The 16,578-nt window shown below is 37.6% G+C and overlaps 1 protein-coding gene across 1 annotated transcript; it reads left to right on the top strand.

The window, feature by feature from the left end:
• LOC306872287 (B-cell receptor CD22-like) lies at positions 1 to 15,640 on the top strand (the record flags this gene model as incomplete). The annotated part of the gene is made up of 8 exons (XM_079420794.1): positions 1 to 4; positions 112 to 150; positions 235 to 369; positions 1,696 to 1,953; positions 2,061 to 2,318; positions 10,165 to 10,422; positions 10,530 to 10,787; positions 15,375 to 15,640. 8 exons carry the CDS (start codon positions 1 to 3, stop codon positions 15,638 to 15,640), a joined length of 1,476 nt encoding a protein of 491 aa, XP_079276920.1.
• Positions 15,641 to 16,578: the final 938 nt, after the last annotated feature.

The raw sequence follows: 16,578 nt of genomic DNA, 5'->3' as shown, positions 1-16,578 counted from the left end.
ATGTGTGAGTTAATGATAGTTAATTAGTTGTATCAGTACATCTTCCAACTATATTTGATTTCAAATTATTTTTAATTGTTAATGGCATCTATGTTTTGTTTTCGGTTTTAGACCCACCCAGGAACGTCTCAGTGTCCATCAGTGCATCTGGTGAAATAGTGGAGGGAGATTCAGTGACTCTGAGCTGCAGCAGTGATTCAAACCCACCTGCTCTGAACTTCACCTGGTTTAAAGGAGGAACGTTTGTAGGATCTGGAAGAATCTACAGCATCTCAAAGATCAGCTCTGATCACAGTGGAGAATACAAGTGCAAGTCCATCAATAAATATGGAGAGAAGTACTCTGATCCTGTGACTTTAGACGTCATGTGTGAGTTAATGATACTTCAGTAACTTTGACTTTGAAGGTACAATATGTGACCCGTGCTGGCAAAATGAGTCAGAAGCGCACTGGCTAATTTTGAGCTACAGGCAAATAAATAAATAAATAAGTGAAAAATGTCAATTTTGGTTGAATTCAAGGACTTCACCAAAAAAAAAAAAAAAGTTAATTAGGCCCTCATCTAGCAATCCCAATTCTCTAAATAGTAATTAAATATTATAAATAGTATATAGTATAGTATATAGTATATAAATAATGTATGTAGTTTTCTGAGATGAGTACCTTTTTACCGTTTGCTTTTTGTGCTGAACGACTGACAGCTGTCTGAAGCACCCGCATAAAAACAACACCCACGGTGTTCTATCCCAATACACATATACACAGATTTACAGTGGGCTAAATATATTTAAGTATTCACGCAAACATAATCTGTTACGTCTTAAGTGAATGCTTGGGGAACTGTTGGGAAAAAATGATGCATTAGCATACACTATGTCTTAATATAGGTTGACTGTCACATTAATGTTAGTCAAACAATAAAAGAAAAGAGGGAATCACTCGCTGCTCTTCATAGAATTACTTTTTGTAGTTTTAATTAAGTATTAGTATTATTAGTATGACTTTAATTAAGTTTTAAAATCCAATGACAGTACAAAATACAAGTGTAAGTCCATCAGTGAACATGGAGAGAAATACTCTGATGTTGTAATCACAGTATTTCTCTCCATGTTCACTGATGGACATGGACACTGATGGATGAACACAACAGAAAATTTAGTAATTAACTTGTACTGATTTATTACAGCAAGCAAGTGCGTATAACCATCACTGGGGAAAGCCAACCAGTAACATGCCCCTAATCAACAGATGCGCCAATGCCCAGCAATTTTCAAGTATAGTGACCTTAAGGGACCGTTATAAGTGACAGAGAATCAGTTGGGTCTCCTGAGGCAGAATCAAGGAGGGTTTTATGGATTCTGTGAGAACAGTCGACTGTCTGAGCCCTTAAGATGGCTGTACTCAAGCAATCAACAACTGATGTGCTTTGATGCTATGGAACACAACTATTCATAAACATTTGCTGTGTATTCTGTTGCCAAAAATAACCCTATAAAGCAAAAATGACTGCAGAGGTGAAGACGACAGCTCCCATGATTCCACGCCCAGTCACTGTGTCATCAAGCTACGTTTTTGTTATGGTATTGAATAAGAGACCTCTAGCGGTGATACTGATATATTGGCCCTTTAGATCTTCAAAACATAGTATGTGATGTCAAATTTCTGATATTTAATTAAATCTGTTTTCTCTTTTAGATGCACAAAAGAACATCTCAGTGTCCATCAGTCCATCTGGTGAAATAGTGGAGGGAGATTCAGTGACTCTGAGCTGCAGCAGTGATTCAAACCCACCTGCTCTGAACTTCAGCTGGTTTAAAGGAGGAACATTTGTAGGATCTGGAAGAATCTACAACATCTCAAAGATCAGCTCTGATCACAGTGGAGAATACAAGTGCAAGTCCATCAATAAACATGGAGAGAAATACTCTGATAATGTGATTTTAAACATTATGTGTGAGTAAACGATAGTTAATTGGTTGTATCAGTACATCTTCCAACTATATTTGATTTCAAATTATTTTTAATTGTTAATGGCATCTATGTTTTGTTTTCGGTTTTAGACCCTCCCAGGAGTGTCTCAGTGTCCATCAGTGCATCTGGTGAAATAGTGGAGGGAGTTTCAGTGACTCTGAGCTGCAGCAGTGATTCAAACCCACCTGCTCTGAACTTCACCTGGTCTAAAGGAGGAACGTTTGTAGGATCTGGAAGAATCTACAGCATCTCAAACATCAGCTCTGACCACAGTGGAGAATACAAGTGCAAGTCCATCAATAAATATGGAGAGAAGTACTCTGATCCTGTGACTTTAGACGTCATGTGTGAGTTAATGATACTTCAGTAACTTTGACTTTGAAGGTACAATATGTGACCCGTGCTGGCAAAATGAGTCAGAATGCGCACTGGCTAATTTTGAGCTACAGGCAAATAAATAAATAAGTGAAAAATGTCAATTTTGGTTGAATTCAAGGACTTCACCAAAAAAAAAAAAAAGTTAATTAGGCCCTCATCTAGCAATCCCAATACTCGAAATAGTAATTAAATATTATAAATATTATATAGTATAGTATATAGTATATAAATAATATATGTAGTTTTCTGAGATGAGTACCTTTTTACCGTTTGCTTTTTGTGCTGAACGACTGACAGCTGTCTGAAGCACCCGCATAAAAACAACACCCACGGTGTTCTATCCCAATACACATATACACAGATTTACAGTGGGCTAAATATATTTAAGTATTCACGCAAACATAATCTGTTACGTCTTAAGTGAATGCTTGGGGAACTGTTGGGAAAAAACGATGCATTAGCATACACTATATCTTAATATAGGCTGACTGTCACATTAATGTTAGTAAAACAATAAAAGTAAAGAGGGAATCACTCACTGCTCTTGATTGAATTGCTTTTGTAGTTTTCATAATCAATTTATGTGTAATGAACACACTTAAGTGATTTATATATATATAAATATAGATAGATAGATATAATATATACATATATATATATATATATATATTAGGGCCGGGACTCGATTAAAAAAATTAATCTAATTAATTAGAGGCTTTGTAATTAATTAATCGAAATTAATCGCATTTTAATCGCATATAAATATTTGACCTGAGAACAGTGAGAAGTAAGTTTTTTTATATGGATTTTTAAATTTCCCATCCACAGGGCCAACCAAAGCGGTCTCATCAGCTTCTTTGTCCATGTTCACTGTGGTTTGTTTTTGGCTGTTTCTCAATATGCATTCTTCAGCGATCTTGCGTCCTTGTGTTCTCGTTCTACGTCATCATTAACCGTCAAAGTTCAGTTCCAATTCTCAGGAACGCAAGTACAGAGAATGCATGAAAGTGCCCGGATATGTTCTTGAAACTGAGGATGCATCGAGTGCAGACTTGAGAGAATCGAGCCGTTAGAAATCCCAGAAAACGCTGTGGGTGGCCGGTGTACGGAAGCCTGTAAGCTTCTCACGTCGCTCTCACAAATACTTAACGGCTCTTCAAGTTGAAAGTAAACATGTATCGTTTTGTTTTGGTTAATTTTAATAAAGTTATAAGACTGCATTTTTATTGGCATATTAAAATGAATCTTAACAGTAAAACATATAACGCTGTAAAATAAAACAATACAATTATATGAAAGTAATATCTATAATAGTATGAAATGTTTAATAAGTTATGACATTTTGTAATATTTATTGTTCATTGGCCGTTTCTTATGCTGAGACTATGCGGTCAGTTAAGCAGGAACGCAGTACATCTCAATTCTCATAAGTGTGCGTTCTGTGTTCTCGCGTCCTTCCGAGTTCGTTCTTCCAAGGAAGCTTGGCAAGACCGGTCTCCACGAGAACGCAAGTCCGTTCTTTGCGTGAAACGCCTGAACGCTAGTTGGTGCTCCAGTATAATCGGTCCGCCGAAACTCATCCAGTGAGAAACGTTCCGCGGTGCAAAAATAAGTGCGATTAAAATGTGTTAAAAAAAATTAACGCGTTATTTTTGTGTAATTAATTAATCTAAATTAACGCGTTAAAGTCCCGGCACTAATATATATATAAACCCGCAGACATGGCAACACTGGTGTACACACACACACACACAAAACACACATCAGTTCCAGCATTGCTAACTTGACAGTGTAGTTGGTACTTTATCAAAATAAAATACAGTGAGCCAAACATCAGCGCGCCTGCCTCTGTGTCACCGTTGGAACGCGACTGAAGTACAAAGCCTTTAATTTACTTTATAAATAATAGTTTAGCATTCAGATACATTGCACCGCAAATATGGATATATTATGGAATATTTGGATTTGTGCCGAATGAGAGGGGTAGGATACAGGTAGAGAGGTAGGTAGCTCAAAGCTCCATTTCGCAAATAGTTGAGTGCGCAAGCCTTTAAAGAATACTCCTTTGTCAGTCTATGTAAGAGTCAGTCTATGTTCAGAATCAGCACATGGTCACTATCTAGTGGGCTTTGTTTTCAAGTGCGCAGCTCATGGCATTCACTGTTCTTCTGGTGGCGGTTACCAAACAGCATTACTGTGGGCTCCCCCTTCTGGATTGGGGTGAATTGCCTGTATTCGTCGTAAGGCCTCATGCAACGAACCGAGATCGTGACGGTTCGGTACGAATACATGTACCGTGCCACCCCTAATATATATATATATATATATTTATTTATTTATTTTTTGTTAACAAAAGTTCGATATGAGTAATCACAACTACTAAATGAATACCATAAATGAAATAGGAATAAAGTTCATAAGATGCAAGTGATTATGTTGGGTGTTGCTATGTCAGAGATACATTGTCTGGAAAGATAAACGGTTGCCACTCTGGAACAAATGAGGTGAAGAACCTTATAATACATCAAACAAATACATGAACGATGATTTGTTATCAACTGCAATCAGCTATATAATAATTAATATAAATTAGAAAAATCATATACTGATAATATACAACAATGCCAAGGTTTCTGGAAGAGGTTTGGATAGGTGATACTTACATTCCCTGTGGTTGAGTGAGCAGTCCGGTGGCGGTGACTTTATCCACTGGTTGTGCTGGTAACAATGCAGTGGGGAAAGGAGCAGGAATCCGTTTTGACAGCCTTGAACACAAAGCGCTGTAAGATGCTGATCTCCTGGAGCACCAAAGTGTCCTAAAATCTGGAACACGCAGAATATGGCGCTGGAGTAGGTGCAGAAGGTCCTTGCCTGGAACACGCAAGCAAAGATACCTTGGAGTGAAGGTTTGTTCGCTGGAGCTTAACCTTGTTGCAAATGTCTGTGTGTCTTCTGTCTCTCTGGGCTAGAGACTCAGAACTTGGTCGATCCACTTTGTCTCTCTTGGATGGAGACTCAGGATGTGCTGCATCTGTTGTTGTCCCGATGGGCAAAGACTCTAAACGTAGAATATATCTCTCCTTGCAGACTGGAGGCTCAGAATGTGTTTGTATCTGTTGCTGCCTCACAAACTGGAGACTCAGGCTCAGATCATTGATGTTTCTGTCTCTCGGGATGGGAGACTCAGAATGAGTGTATATGCTCACCCTTGTATGACGGAGACTCAGAACAGTTGTGTCTGTTGCTGTCTCTTCCCTTACAGAACGGATGTTGATCTGCTATTGTCTCACCCTTGCAGGCCGGAGACTCAGAACTTGTTGATCTGTTAGTGTCCCTTCCCTTTCATGATTCAGACTCAGAACATGGGGTCATGCTACAGAAACGTCCACTTTTGGTGTTTTTGTATGTATGCTTCAGGCACGGGTCACGCTGACGGCGTTCCCCATAGTGACCCCTACTCTCTGGGAACCATGGTTACATACGTAACCTGAGACGTTTTCGTGAAATATTATCAATATTATCAATTTTTTCACCACTTGTAGTCAGAGTTACAGAAAAAAAATGATAATGCAACAAATAAGGAGACTATGTTTTATTTATTGTAATCAGGTTTGTTAAAACTGATTGAATGATGTTAGTTCATTTGCACAACCATGCATTTGCACTAACAATGAAAATATTTGAAAATCAGTTATAAACAAATAATGATGCAATCCTTTAAATCTTAACTCTTGAGTGTAGCATAATTCAATGGATGTAAAATTAATAGCATTTGCTACATTTGATATAATGAATCATAAGTGACATACATAAAACCAAATATCCTTATTCTTCAACTATAATTAAGTAGATGAGACTAAATTGTTACATTTGGCAATTAGTGAAAGCATTTAGTAAAAGAACATAAACATCATTTTAAAAACATTTGAACTGAAACGACAAAAATGTACAACAAAGACACTGTCTATAAGGGTCTCTGCTTCTCACCAGTAAAGGAGGATTACCAATGATAAAGAAAAGTTAGAATCACAAAATGTTAGTGCTATTTTCTGCAAAAGAACTAAATGCATAGTTTTAAATTAAGTTTATCTATAAATGGGTGTCACTGGTATTACCTTTAAAAGGTGACACCAGTGACAGTAACACCAGTGACAATTTTCATGAAAAATACACTTTACAAAATGGCTGCTGCAAATTATCAAACCACATGCTGTCAACCATGGTATACTCAATTAAGTAGTTTAATCAATTTGTTTTCTAGTTTTTTTTTACAAGTCTCTATCAATAAAGTAGGTCATACCAGTGACTTCAATTAAAAGCTTCATATGAAAATTTCTGATAACTGAGAAGAGACAGTGGACTTATCATTGACCTTTCTTCATAGATCTTCAGGAAATTGAGTTTTTCGTAATACTTATTCAGTTTTTTTTTTGTTTGTTTTGTTTTTGTCATTTACATCTTATAACATTTACATCTTATATTTGATAGTTATGAATACATTATTTTAAATGGTAGAAAAACCTGTTTTTGAGGTCAAAATAAAGCACTTTCCCTCTGTACATGGCTGTGGGGACAAGATGTTTTGTGGTACTTGGAATTCTTTATAATTAATAATAAAAAAAAATATTGCCACATTGATGTCTTAAGAATGTGTAATTGTTCAAATAGCATATTGTTTCATTTTAAAATATAAAGAAATTGTAACCCCAAAGTTTTTTTAAAGTGTAATATTTATGCAAAGGCTAGGGACAGAAAAATTATCTGTTTATATCTCCTACCACGTTTCATGTTTCTGTTAGTGTCTCTCCCTTTTGGGACTTATCCCTTTCCGATGAAGAGGAGATTGCAATCTGGCGCTTCTCCATTTCCAGGCTGTGAGTGGCCCACCCTTCTGTCCTCCTGTGGAACTAATTTGCATAGTCCAAACACACATTTAGAAAAGCTTTACCAATGCATCATTCACTTACCAAACGCCAACCAGAATACCTTTGGCAATTTTACGAACACATTAGTCTCGCATAGCCAGATCTTCAGACTGACATCTGAAGGTCTGGAATAGATGTCTGCTTTCATTGGCCATGGCCCGCACATGAGGCCGTTTGACTGACATGTCAAACAACCAATCATAATTTGTTTCGTTTAGCGTAGCATTTTGGGGCATGGAAATGTCGCCACAATAACAAACCGGTGTGTGAAACTTTTGAATGTATTTTAAAGATTCTATTTCGCGAACTTCAAATATTTCACATCCAGCGTTTAGTTGACCCTGATAAGCGTTCATCAACACATTTGTAAACACGATGGCTTTCTTCTTTCGTGAGGGGGTTTGGCGCAACGGAATCTGTGTTTCCCAGTGGACTGAAAATAAACGTGACACTCGCATCTCCCGGAAATACGATTTAATTCAACCAGTCAGATGACGACTTCGACATTCCTGAAGTGTTTCCAGAAAAGTGTGCCTTATGCGTCAGACATTTAGCCAAGGTTACGTGGGCGTGACGTCTGAGGCTGAGACTACGAACACATTAATTCCAAACATGATAGAAGATTGAACTGTCATGCATGCATTCATTTGTCCATCAACAGCTGAGTTTGTGTAAGATCCAGCACTACACATCGCTGTCATTGAGAATACTTATTTCTCTGAATAAGTATGAGATGTGTGTGTTGTAGTTTGCATCAGCTTAAAGTTTGAGAACATAGTTATGAATGGATTTGGATGGAACTCTGTGATATCTTGGGTGCTTAATAGGAAAAGGATCTGCAGCCCGCAGTCGATTTTGATATTCTAGGTATTATCAAACGGCCAGAGTTTTCAGAACGCAGCGGATGTGGAGTACTATAATGTGATAAGAGCTCGTTCAAATACTGAGGACCTAAGCCATTCAGGGCTTTATAAATAATTAACAAGATTTTAAAATCTATACAATGTTTGATAGGGAGCCAGTGCAGTGTTGACAGAACCGGGCTAATATGGTCCTATTTCCTAGTTCTAGTAAGGACTCTAGCTGCTGCATTTTAGACCAACTGTAGTTTGTTGATCAAGCGTGCAGAACAACCACCCAGTAAAGCATTGCAATAGACTAACCTTGAGGTCATAAATGCATGAATTAGCATTTCTGCATTTGAAGTTGAGAGCATAGGTCGCAATTTAGATGTGTTTTTGAGATATAAAAACGCAGTTTTACATGGCTTTCAAATGAAAGATTGCTATCAAACAGCACACCTAGGTTCCTAACTGATAAAGAAGAATATAAGTACGTCAGATAAGTACGATTTGAACCATGCTAAGACACTTCCACTAATGCCAACAAAGTGTTCTAGTCTATTTAAAAGAATGCTGTGATCGATAGTGTTGAACGCAGCGCTAAGATTCAGTAGAACTAATAAAGAGATACAACCACGATCAGATGATAGAAGCAGGTCATTTGTAACTCTAATGAGAGCAGGCTCAGTACTATGAAACGGTCTAAATCCTGACTGAAATACCTCACAGATACCATTTTTCTCTAAGAAGGAATATAATTGTGAGGATACTACCTTTTCTAGTATCTGTGACAGAAAAGGGAGATTTGAGATCAGTCTGTAATTAACTAGATATTTGGGGTCAAGTTGTGTTGTTTTTTTTAATGAGAGGCTTAATTTGAGAGAGTGTTTTCATATCATAAAATCATTCCAGAAGTCGGCCATATTAGCAGCACGAATGTAAACAATGCCACTTAAAAGAACAGAACGCAAATATTTAGCTGATTATTGCTACTGAATATTGTCAGTAATTATTGTGTTTGGGCTGTATTAATCGGTTGAAGCAGAAAGTAATTCTGGGTACTATAGACTGCCAAAAGTTATAACAAATCAAGGAGAAGACTGACAAAAAAATAAATAAAAAATCAGTCTGAGTCTGAGAATGTAGGGTGACCATACGGGCCATTTTTACAGGATGCGTCCTTGCCAGGATTTCTATATTGCCTAAAATATCCAGGTTTTGGCTGTTTATTTATTTATTTTTTATTTATTAAATTTTTTCTGTGGCGTAGACATCTTAAATTAGCCAAAAAGCATCTTTAGTAGCACATTAACCGTTATTAAGTATCTCCAATATGGTTCATATCTGGGTAACTGACTAAACTGTGACGTAAGTGCAAACGCTCTATATCAGGGCAACTTCGGTCCTGGAGGGCCGGTGTCCTGCAGAGTTTAGCTCCAACCCTAATCAAACACACCTGCCTGTAACTTTCTAGTGATCTTGAAGACATTGATTAGCCTCTTCAGGTGTTTGAGTAGGGTTGGACCTAAACTCTGCAGGACACTGGCCCTCCAGGACCAAATTGCCCATCCCTGCACTATATTGTGCAAAAAATAAAATAAAATAAGAATGTTTAAATCCAGAGAAATTCACAGTTTTAACCAATGAAACAGTCCATGTCTTTATGTCACCTGTCAATGCCGTCACATCCCCCTACACTCGGTTGACAGTAGATGTAGTTCAAAATGTGGAAGTAGTGTTTGTAGCATCAAAGCCAACGATCTCTGGTAGCATCTAGCAAGCAGCAGTTGGTTGTTTTACACATTTGTTATGGACCACAACTATTTGTTGTGTATTCTGTCACCAAAAATAGCCCTATAAAGCAAAAATGACTGCACAGGTGAAGATCGATGACAGCTCTCATGATTCCACGCTCAGTCACTGTGTCATGGTCAATTATGGTTTTAAATAGAACCTTTAGTGGTGAAACTTACATATTGGCCCTTTAGATCTTCTAAACATAGTATGTCAGCTTTCTGATATTTAATTAAATCTGTTTTCTCTTTTAGATGCACCAAAGAACATCTCAGTGTCCATCAGTCCATCTGGTGAAATAACCGAAGGAGATTCAGTGACTCTGAGCTGCAGCAGTGATTCAAACCCACCTGCTCTGAACTTCACCTGGTTTAAAGGAGGGACGTTTGTAGGATCTGGAAGAATCTATAGCATCTCAAACATCAGCTCTGATCACAGTGGAGAATACACTTGCAAGTCCAGAAATGAACATGGAGAGAAAAACTCTGATAATGTGGCTTTAAACGTCATGTGTGAGTAAACGATAGTTAATCGGTTGTATCAGTACATCTTCCAACTATATTTGATTTCAAATTATTTTTAATTGTTAATAATATCAATGTTTTGTTTTCGGTTTTAGACCCACCCAGGAACATCTCAGTGTCCATCAGTCCATCTGGTGAAATAAAGGAGGGAGATTCAGTGACTCTGAACTGCAGCAGTGATTCAAACCCACCAGTTCTGAACTTCACCTGGTTTAAAGGAGGAACGTTTGTAGGATCTGGAAGAATCTATAGCATCTCAAACATCAGCTCTGATCACAGTGGAGAATACAAGTGCAAGTCCAGAAATAAACATGGAGAGAAATTATCTGATGCTGTGACTTTAGACGTCATGTGTGAGTTAATGATAGTTCAGTAACTTTGAATTTGAAGGTACAATATGTGACATGTGCTGGCAAAATTACTCAGAATGTACACTAGCTATTTTGAGCTACAGGCAAACAAAACAAAAAAACAGTTCAGTAGTTCAGTAAGCCCTTGTCTAGTGATCCCAATGCTCTAAATAGTAATTTTGTAATGTAATAAAAACGTAATATTAATATGTAATTTAAAGAAATAGTTTAATTTAGCTCAAAGGGAATCATTTATGATTTTATAGGGGTTTGAACAGAATCACTGTTACGGCGATTCACTGAACGAGCCGTATAACAAACTCTGCACTGGATATTAAAATCCAAAATATAGTGACAACACTATTTAATAGCACAGTAACAAAATCGACAGATTAAGACATTAACTTGTGAGCACAAAACACAAGATACTTCTCTTTTCAATATAAATAAGATTTTATTTATATAAACCTAAGACATGAACTAATCTAACACATGGACACAAGCATTCACACGTTCACACGTTGCAGAAAGAGAGAAAGTAAGGAACGGATGAGTTTAAGAGAATGAAAATGTGAAATCCCAAGTTTATAGCAATATGTTCAATTGCATAAACCGGAACAACCATCAATCACTTATTTAACCCTTGCTTTGAGTTTCTCAATGAGGCTAAAATTGGTATTAAATGCACCTAGGGATTGGTTGAGAGTTCAGTAGTCTTTGAAGTGAGGTCTTTGGTGTTGGCTGAGGATGCGGAGTTGGTCTGGTCGAAGTTTGAAGCGAGTGCAGTCGGAGCTGGACTTTGTAGCAAATTTACATTAGAACATGAAACTCTACGGAAAGACAATAAACTAAAAGAATAAAAATAAAATGATGTAACAAGACTAGGTGGCTTTCTTCTCATTATGGTAGCAGCTGGCACGTGTGCCAGAGCACGCTCAAAGAGCAGCATCAAAACGCGGTGGCAAAAGAGAAGCACAAAGGGCGTAAGAGAGTAAGAGAGAGTTTGATGGTGTCCTGAGTTTTTAAACTCGGCTTTCAGACCGTCCCATCTAGACGTCTTGACCAATTAGATACTGTCCTTGCTCGGGGTATTGCTTCGTTTCTCCACCCCACTAATAAATTGTTGTTATCAGTTCAGTCAGAGGTCCGAACTTTACAGGCTCTTGCAAAGTATACTTTTGAACATGATTTCTGTAACAAGACTATGATGCCTTTGACAAAGAATTGATTGGAAGAAACATTTAAAGCACGAATTTTCAAACTCATACATACCAAATATGAATATTAAGGCTTAAGCTATTCAATACTTATTAAAAGCAAGACATGCACAATGAGTGATTAAAACAAAGATAGTCAAATGTGTGGGTTACAAACATATGGGGTTCTGCATAGAAATGTCCTTTGAGGATGATTTTATGTGCATATGAAAAAGAAAGTATTTGTATAGTTATATGAAGAACGAAGGCATGTTCTTTAGACAAAGGAATTTTGGTTTGGACTGTCTTCTATGTGGGGGAGAAGTCAGTCTAAGGAAGCTTGTGAATTCAATCGTGGAACACGTGATGGCCATCTCTTTGACAACCAGTCTTGATTATTTGCAACACATTTGACAGTCTCCTTCCTGAATTGGAATTATCAATATGTGTTCTTTTGTCTGAAAGTTGTAAGCTATTCTGTGAAAGAGGCTTCCTGGTTAGTTTGCTTGCTGGAGTAGCTGGAGCCAGGAATCCGATTTATGACGTTGTCATGTTACAGCTTTGAGGCCTCTCTGCATTCCAGCTCCTAAGGTTTCAATGTTCTGATGCATCTTAAATTAGTCTGATTCGGTCTCTGATATCTTACAATTAAATATCTAAAAATGTTAAATATCTTTATCTGTATGTTTTCTGAGACGAGTACCTTATTACCATTTGCTTCTTGTGCTGAACGGCTGACTGTCGTCCGAAGCGCTCTATCCCAATACACATTAACACAGATTTACAGTAGGCTAAATATATTTAAGTATTCACGCAAACATAATCTGTTGTCACATTAATGTTAGTCAAACGATAAAAGAAAAAAGGGAAACACTCACTGCTCTTGATTGAATTGCTTTTGTAGTTTTCATAATCAATTTATGTGTAATGAACACACTTAAGTGATTTATATATGTATAAAGATAGATGATTGAGAACAGTGAGAAGTACGTTTTTTCATATGGATTTTTAAATTTCCCATCCACAGGGCCAACCAAAGCGGTCTCATCAGCTTCTTTGTCCATGTTCACTGTGGTTTGTTTTTGGCTGTTTCTCAATATGCGTTCTTCAGCGATCTTGCGTCCTTGTGTTCTCGTTCTACGTCATCATTAACCGTCGAAGTTCAGTTCCAATTCTCTAGAACGCAAGTACAGAGCATGCATGAAAGTGCCCGGATATGTTCTTGAAACTGAGGATGCATCGAGTGCAGACTTGAGAGAATCGAGCCGTTAGAAATCCCAGAAAACGCTGTGGGTGGCCGGTGTACGGAAGCCTGTAAGCTTTAAAGTCGCTCTCACAAATACTTAACGGCTCTTCAAGTTGAAAGTAAACATTTATAATTTTGTTTTGGTTAATTTTAATAAAGTTATAAGACCCGGAGAAAGTCTGCATTTTTATTGGCATATTAAAATGAATCTTAACAGTAAAACATATAACGCTGTAAAATAAAACACAATACAATTGTATGAAAGTAATATCTATAATAGTATGAAATGTTTTAATAAGTTATGACATTTTGTAATATTGATTGTTCATTGGCCGTTTCTTATGCTGAGACTATGCGGTCAGTTAAGCAGGAACGCAGTACATCTCAATTCTCATAAGTGTGCGTTCTGTGTTCTCGCGTCCTTCCGAGTTCGTTCTTCCAAAGAAGCTTGGCAAGCCTACAAATTCATTGAGCCGAAGCATAAACTTTAGCTTGTTTTGTAAGAGAAACTCCTCTCCCACTCCGCTACCGCTCGCTTCGTCCGCCATTACGCTCTGCCGAAAAGAATTATGGGATAGGTAGGACGGGAAAGGATCCACCACACCCATCCTTCCAATTCGGGGAAAAGGAGGACGTATTTGTGGGCCGCATTTGAAGGATCCTACGAATTTGGACAGCCTTCGTCGCGGCGCTGTGACGTAACATCCTTCAAATGAGTACTCCGAAGGATGCAGACCCTGAATTTGGACACAGCCTTTGTCTGAACGCTAGTAGGTGCTCCAGTATAATCGGTCCGCCGAAACTCATCCAGTGAGAAACGTTCCGCGGAGCAAAAATAAGTGCGATTAAAATGCGTAAAAAAAATTTAACGCGTTATTTTTGTGTAATTAATTAATCGAAATTAACGCGTTAAAGTCCCGGCCCTAATACATATATATATATATATATATATAAACCCGCAGACATGGCAACACTGGTGTACACACACACACACACAAAACACACATCAGTTCCAGCATTGCTAATTTGACAGTGTAGTTGGTACTTTATCAAAATAAAATACAGTGAGCCAAACATCAGCGCGCCTGCCTCTGTGTCACCGTTGGAACGCGACTGAAGTACAAAGCCTTTAATTTACTTTATAAATAATAGTTTAGCATTCAGATACATTGCACCGCAAATATGGATATATTATGGAATATTTGGATTTGTGCCGAATGAGAGGGGTAGGATACAGGTAGAGAGGTAGGTAGCTCAAAGCCCCATTTCGCAATAGTTGAGTGCGCAAGCCTTTAAAGAATACTCCTTTGTCAGTCTATGTAAGAGACGCATTCAGAATCAGCACATAGTCACTATCTAGTGGGCTTTGTTTTCATATATATATGGATTCATGAGAGCTATATACATTCAGTATATATATTTGTTTAACAAAAGATAGATAAGAGTAATCACAACTACTAAATGAAATAGGAATAAAATTCATAAGATGCAAGTGATTATGTTGGGTGTTGCTATGTCAGATATACATTGTCTGGAAAGATAAACTGTTGCTACTCTGGAACAAATGAGGTTAAGAACCTTATTATTCATCAAACAAATACATGAACGATGATGTGTTATCAACTCCAATCAGCTATATAATATCTAATATAGATTAGAAAAATCATATACTGATAATATACAACAATCCCAAGGTTTCTGGAAGAGGTTTGGATAGGTGATAGTTACATTCTCTGTGGTTGAGTGAGCAGTCCGGTGGCGGTGACTTTATCCACTGGTTGTGCTGGTAACAATGCAGTGGGGAAAGGAGCAGGAATCCATTTTGACAGCCTTGAACACAAAGCGCTGTAGAATGCTGATCTCCTGGTAGCATCTAGCAAGCAACAGTTGTTTGTTTAACACATTTGTTATGGACCACAACTATTTGTTGTGTATTCTGTCACCAAAAATAGCCCTATGAAGCAAAAATGACTGCAGAGGTGAAGCTCGATGACAGCTCTCATGAATCCACGCTCAGTCACTGTGTCATGGTCAACTATGGTTTTAAATAGAACCTTTAGTGGTGAAACTTACATATTGGCCCTTTAGATCTTCTAAACATAGTATGTCAACTTTCTGATATTTAATGAAATCTGTTTTCTCTTTTAGATGCACCAAAGAACATCTCAGTGTCCATCAGTCCATCTGGTGAAATAACCGAAGGAGATTCAGTGACTCTGAGCTGCAGCAGTGATTCAAACCCACCAGCTCTGAACTTCACCTGGTTTAAAGGAGGAACGTTTGTAGGATCTGGAAGAATCTACAACATCTCAAAGATCAGCTCTGATCACAGTGGAGAATACAAGTGCACGTCCAACAATAAATATGGAGAGAAATACTCTGATGCTGTGACGTTAAACGTCATGTGTGAGTAAATTATAGTTATTTGGTTGTCAATACATCTTCCAACTATATTTGATTTCAAACTATTTTTGATTATTAATGACATCTATGTTTTCGGTTTTAGACCCACCTAAGAGCGTCTTAGTGTCCATCAGTCCATCTGGTGAAATAGTGGAGGGAGATTCAGTGACTCTGAGCTGCAGCAGTGATTCAAACCCACCTGCTCTGAACTTCACCTGGTTTAAAGGAAGAACGTTTGTAGGATCTGGAAGAATCTACAGCATCTCAAACATCAGCTCTGATCACAGTGGAGAATACAAGTGCAAGTCCAGATATGGAGATATAAATAAATACGCTGCTGTGACTTTAAACGTCATGTGTGAGTCTATTATAAAACTAAATATGCTGATTGTTGGTTTTGAGTTCATACAGTTCAGTTCATTTAATTTCAGTTCATTGTGTTCAGTTCTTACTTTTTTTTTTTTTTCTTTTGACAAATTTTAACAGGCCTTGTCAATTAATAATTGGAGGATTTTTTTAGACCCTCCAAAAAAATATATCAGTGTCCATCAGTGCATCTGGTGAAATAGTGGAGGGAGATTTAGTGACTCTGAGCTGCAGCAGTGATCCAAACCCACCTGCAGAAATCAGCTGGTTTAAAGGAGCAACGTTTTTAGGAATGTGCTGTCCACTATATTTTTGTGCATCGGTTCTTATTTCTAACAACAAAGATAAAAATAGCTGTATTGTGATTATTAATATAATGACTATTAAGAAAAGAAGTGGGGGGGTGCAAGGGCGTATAAAGCATTCTGCATTCTGAATACTGCGATCGATGATGACACAAACAAACCAGGATGAAGATGAGAGAGCTGACTTTGAGAGAAAAGTAAGCAAATTGGATTCTAAAAGAAAAGAGGAAGTCAATTAAAGCTCTAGCAAAAACAAAGGGCATGGAGAAATCAAGAGT

The sequence above is a fragment of the Barbus barbus genome (assembly GCF_936440315.1).
Source record: "Barbus barbus genome assembly, chromosome: 7".
NCBI classification, from domain to species: domain Eukaryota; kingdom Metazoa; phylum Chordata; class Actinopteri; order Cypriniformes; family Cyprinidae; genus Barbus; species Barbus barbus.
This window is presented reverse-complemented; position numbering and strand designations above follow the sequence as displayed.